Source organism: Danio rerio, chromosome 20 (assembly GCF_052040795.2).
Source record: "Danio rerio strain M-AB ecotype USA chromosome 20, GRCz13ab, whole genome shotgun sequence".
NCBI classification, from domain to species: Eukaryota; Metazoa; Chordata; class Actinopteri; order Cypriniformes; family Danionidae; genus Danio; species Danio rerio.
The window spans coordinates 2,379,001-2,385,000 of NC_141040.1; the positions used below are offsets into that span (position 1 = coordinate 2,379,001).

The 6,000-nt window shown below is 38.5% G+C and overlaps 2 protein-coding genes across 19 annotated transcripts in view; both read right to left on the reverse strand.

Moving 5' to 3' along the window:
* Positions 1-6,000, reverse strand: part of ppil4 (peptidylprolyl isomerase (cyclophilin)-like 4) — an 892,903-nt gene that overhangs the window by 215,966 nt on the left and 670,937 nt on the right. The window lies entirely within an intron of this gene.
* The window catches only part of epb41l2 (erythrocyte membrane protein band 4.1-like 2), a gene marked incomplete at its 5' end in the record, with an annotated part of 141,405 nt that overhangs the window by 17,546 nt on the left and 117,859 nt on the right, over positions 1-6,000 (reverse strand). For 6 of the 18 annotated variants that reach the window (NM_001443349.1, NM_001443347.1, NM_001443348.1 and 3 more), the window contains 2 exon segments: positions 1,478-1,636; positions 5,707-5,766. In NM_001443349.1, coding sequence (NP_001430278.1) covers positions 1,478-1,636; positions 5,707-5,766 — 219 coding nt within the window. 18 annotated transcript variants of the gene reach the window in all.

Here is a 6,000-nt window from a genome sequence, read left to right on the forward strand (position 1 = left end):
TGACCTGTGCCCTAACCCGAACTATATAAAGTAATAAGTAAATGTAAGCAATTAATATTACTCAGTAGTTAAATGAACTGTTTCAACCTTAAATGATTCCAAACCCTAATGAGTTTCTTTATTCTGTTGCGCACAATAGAAGCTATTTTGAAGAAAACCGGTAACCATTGACTTCCATAGTAAGAAAAACAAATACTATGGAAGTCAATAGTTACCGGTTTGCAGCTTTCTTTAAAATATCTTCTAATGTGTTCAACAGGAGAAAGAAACTCATAAAGGGGTTTAAGATGTTTTATTTGCTTACTTTATTATGGATAATTACATGAAACTAACACTAAACCGAACCTGCGTCCTAACCTAAACCATATAAAGTAATAAGCAAATGTACTTAATATTACTCAGTAGTTAAATTAACTGTTTCAACCTCAAGTGATTCCAAACCATAATGACTTTCTTTATTCTATTGAGCACAAAATAAAATACTTAAAAGAAAGCTAAGTACCAGTAACCATAGACTTCCATAGCAAGAAAAAGTAATACCTTGGAAGTCAATGGTTACCGGTTTACTTTCAAATATCTTCTATTGTGTTCAACAGGAGAAACTCAAATGGGGTTTTCGAACAAATGAAATAGTAATAGTAAATAATAATATAACGTTCAATTTTTGGGTGAACTACCCACTTCCCGACAGTAGGTGGTGCTTATAGAAAAGGTAGATATTTGACAATAAATTACTTTAATGTTTACCTTTTCAAAGCTGTAATTAAATACACTTTAAATGATTGTTAAAATAGTACAATCAAATGTCAATAATTAAGTAACTCTCAAAATAGAGTGAGAAACTTCGGCGACCCCCAATGTGGGTCATAACCACTGATCTGGACTATCATTATTAATATTTAAACTCAGAGGTATTTACATATAATCATAGAAGAAAATAACCTTTTCAGCGCATTAAATCACATTTGAGTGCATTTGCATGAGAAAGAAGTTTCCGGCTGCAGTTCACTGAACAGCCACAGGTGTCGCCGTTAACAAGGCTTTAAAGTGAATTCAATAACCTGAGCACTAATTTCACTTAACATCTTCCCAACTGTCCCAGAAGGCCCGTCACGATAAGTCAATTTTGCTGTGTGATATATCATCATTAAAATTGCAATAAACAATGTCGTCATTTTAAGATGAATTTATGTCTGTGTTTATATAATGATCACACAACAGCATATGAATAAGCCAAGATGTCCTTGTAAAATGGCTTTAACATTATTCGTGAATCATGAATTATTCTGTTGGTGGGCTGCAGACTTGAGCTCATTTGGGCTGGTGTTTTTCCAATATGGTGCAGCACTACTACTGACTATCGTGACAGGCCTAGCAGCATGCAGCAGAAACACACAGAGACCCCTGATCTGAGAGCGAGGAGGGCAGGACGAAGAGGCATGCAGAGGGTCCGTATCCCGAGCAGAAGCACACATACCCCTGGAGCCTGCAGGCGCAGGGTGGTGGCAGGGCTGCCCGTCAGGCGCTTGTCCCACTGACTGGGCCTGGGCTCGGGCGCAGCCTCCATAAAACTGCGCTTTAGCTCGCTAATGCTAGCCTGATGTTTCAACACATCCTCCTGGGTCTTATCCAAGTCCTGAAGGGCCCGCAGCAGCACAGGGGACAGGCAGGCAGGCGGGGGGAGGACAGAGGGACAACCAACAACCAGCACATTAGTCATGGAGAGACCTGAACCACGGTAAAGAGTCCAGCCTCACTGCACACCTGACTGACTGACCGCAGCCTCCAGAATAATCTTCAAATAATATTTAGCAAATATTCTCGTTTAGTTTGGTGAACATGACAATCTTAAGATCTTTTATTGCGCTGTAATAATGTTGGACGCCACTATTAATTCGACGTAAATGAAAATAAGTGTGTGAGGGACAGAGATACAGACTTCAGCTTTTAGTGAAACTAGGCGTGTGATGATAACCGTTTTCAAGGCCCATGCCTAATTAAAACAGAAAAACTCATTTTAATGTTTAATGTGACACAAAATTCGACTAAAACAGAGTTATTCAGAGCTTGCTTTGGTGGTTTGAGCCAGTTCATCAGCACAGACTTTGGTAAACTGTTTGGAATTACTCAAACAAACCTCTGGATATGCCAGACTTCATTCAAAACGACCTCACCACCATTCAATTCGAACTATTTGTAACCAAAGAAGTGTGCTCTGAAGTACAGTGTTTCTCAACCACGTGGCTGGAAGAGCACCAGCACTGCATGTGTCTTGGATGTCTCCTTTGTCTGTCACACCTATTTCAGGTCTTTCAGTCTCTGATTATGAGCTGATGATCTGAATCTGGTGTGTTTGGTTAAGGAGACAAAAATGTGCAGAGCTGGTCGTCCTTTGAGAAACACTGCTGTGGTACATCACACCAATTTGTTCTTTGGGCTAAATTGTTGAAAACTAAAGGAAAAAAAATCAAGATATATGTTTATTACACTGTAAAACCCAACAGTCAACTTTACATAATGAAATGAGTGTAGTTAACTCAAAATGTACTAAAAGTTAATTCAACTCATTTGAAAAGAGTTTTGAACTCAGTGTTGAAGGTCATGAGTTCATTAAATGCCTCATTACTTCATCTTAAATGGAGTAAGTTCACAGTACTCACATAGATTCGTTTTTTAACTTGCAGAAATCAGTTTCCTCAAACGGTTTGAGTTGCCTTAACTTATTTGGCTTTACAGTGCTCAGTTGGTTTGAGTTCTCTTCATTTATTGGAGTTAACTGTGCTCAAATAGCTTCGATTACTCAAACGGATTAAGTTCACAGTACTCATTAGGATTAGCTTTAGAACTTAAATGGTTTGTTGCAATCGGTTTCCTCAAACGGTTTAAGTTACCTCCACTTATTGGGTTTTACAGTGTAGTTAATTCTTCAACCTGAAGGGGTGTAACATCATTTTGAAAAGCTCTCTGGCTTAAAAGGAGCTTATTTGTAGTTTGTTTCAGTAGTTACTGTTTGGACAGAATCTGAATGTCTGTAAAAACAACATAGCGATGCTCAGGCTCTTATTTAACCTCTGAGCAAAGACCACTAAAAGTCATGCTGTACATAAAGCAATACCTTATGCAAGTGTTTATAATTCATCTGACACACCTAAGAGCAGCTCAATTTTCTGTACATCTATCCCTCACTCAAATAAGCGGTCCAGTCAACAGGAAACATCCTCAAACTTTCTTTGAGTGGTTTGAAGGAGGCTGGTAATCCCAAAAGTGTTTGATCCTGGTGTAATGATGGGATTACGAGGGTCAGGTCAGAGGTCAGCAGTGAGGCAGGACTTGTGTACACACTGAGGACTGGAGCGGTGCAGTAAAACACTGTGCCTGTGCCAAAGACACCCACTAAATGCCAGTCTGAGCGTGCGACCAGTTTGTCAAAATGAGGAAACACCCACTAGTGTTTTTAGAGCAGGGGTGCACAATCCTGGTCCTGGAGATCTACCTTCCTGCAGAGTTCAGCTGCAACCTTAATCAAACACACCTGTATTTATAACCAAGTGTTTCTTCAGATCCTAATTAAATGGTTTAGTTGTTTATTAGAGGTTGTTCAGAGTCGCTGCTAAACTCTGCAGGAAGGTGGATCTGTAGGAGCAGGATCGGACACCCTTGTTTTAGAGTCATCAGTATGCTGACACTGTGATGCCGTTGTTTTACTTTTATTGAACATCAATCTATTTGCATGAGCATCAGTAGCTCGATTTGGATTATTTGATCGAAACACAAAATTATTAGACAATGTTAGAGCAAAATCAATTCAAATGACAAAATACTCTTTAATTTAGTCTACCTGACTAAAGTCTTTTCGCCCATCCATGTTTTAGGAACAGCAAATAATAACTAGTTGATCATTTGGTATCAGAAGTGGCTTATATGAAAGGCAAAGGCCTCTAGATGACACTTATTTGAGCACAATAAAATTTGATCATGCCTTGATTATTAATGATTTCATTAGGACAGTAAGCTCTGACTCTGCTTAGACTAAAGTCTCATCACTGAACAGAAATAATGTCCAGTATAGAATATAAAGTCCTGCTGCAGTGGAGACAGAATGAATATTGTGTCTGACTCCATCATGAGCTTGGAGGACTGCATCCATACATCTCTGCACTGACTCAAATCACTGATTAATAAAGTCATCTGGAATGAAGAAGAAAGTGTTCAGCAGGACTCCCAGAGCTCATCAAGACTCTTTGTGTTCATCTTCAACACCTCTTCCTTCATCTTACCCCAGACATGCTCAATAATGTTCATCTCTGGTGACTGGGCTGGCCAATCCTGGAGCAGCTTCACCTTCTCTGCTTTCAGGAGCTTTGATGTGGAGGCTGAAGTATGAGCAGGAGCGCTATCCTGCTGGAGAATTGTCCCTCTCCTGTGGTTTGTAATGTAATGGGCAGCACAAATGTCTTGATCCCTCAGGCTGTTGATGTTGATCCTCCACTCTGCAGATCTCTCGCACGCCCCCATACTGAATGTAACCCCAAACCATGATTTTACCTTCACCAAACTTGACTGATTTTTGTAAGAATCTTGGCTCCATGTGGATTCCAGTATGTCTTCTGCAGTATTTGTGTTGATTGGGATGCAGATCAGCAGATGATTGATGCGAAAATCGACCTTCTGCTTCCAAATGATCAACTAGAATTTAAGATATTATGTGTTGCTTTTACAACTGGGATCCGCAACAAGACTTTTGTCAGGTAGTGTAATACTAGCAATATCAGGTTTATAAAAAACTCCTCAAAATCAATCAATCAATCAATCAATCTATCTATCTATCTATCTATCTATCTATCTATCTATCTATCTATCTATCTATCTATCTATCTATCTATCTATCTATCTATCTATCTATCTATCTATCTATCTATCTATCTATCTATCTATCTATCTATCTATCTATCTATCTATCTATCTATCTATCTATCTATCTATCTATCTATCTATCTATCTATCTATCTATCTATCTATCCTAAACAAATAAATAAGATTGTTGTTTAGTTTTTCAGTAATAATACGTCAAAATCAGGTTTGACTTGTTACTTCTGTGGAAGAAAATAGCCAAAGTAAACTAATCATATTTCAAACCAAATGATTTTTATTTTCTAATTTTAATGACTTGTTTCTTTAAACAACATTTTCTTCCTTGACCAATCGCTAGATAATTGGATTATAAACAGGACAAAAAGTAAGTAAAGCACTTTGTGGCGTGTTCTGGAGTGGTCTGCTTGTCTCAGAGGTTATGAGTGTGTGTCTTCAGCACCGACAGGTTCACCCCCAGGATGAGTAACTTCTTTAAGTTATACAATAAAATGTAAACAATCACCGCAAACAAAGCAGAAAGTCACCTGTCTGGTTAGGGAAATGCTATTAGTGCTGTTATGAGAGCAATTCCCAAATCTTACAAACACAAACGTTAAAAATCACGTACATTCAGATCACCCAGTTAACATGCAACCCATGCATGGGTGTACACACACACTACACACACACTAAAGCATGCACACAAAGCCTGAAAGAGGAAGAATGAGAGGCAGCCCAGGACAGTAGCCAGAGAGGGGACAAATGTCCTCCATCAATTAAGCTTTTGCTCTTTCTTTCATTGAACTTCATTGTGTTTCTCAATAGTTTTGATTGCATACAGAACAACATACAAACCTCCAACATTAAATTGCTATGTCTGACATATATATTTTCCCCCTGCACTCTCAACTTGCTCTGTGGATCAAAAAAATGAGAACACATTTGAACAAAACGAGAAGAAAAACAAAAAAAGACAGATGATAATGAAGTGGAGTCTCAAATCTGATGAGGAGAAAATGATTACAGAGGACTCTGAAAGCCTGAAAGCACTAGTGAAAACACCGCTAATGTGTCTTTGCATCACTTAACATGGTTTGCTTTTCAAATGATGGAGTCAGAATGCCACTTTGAGTGAAACGCCCAATTGAA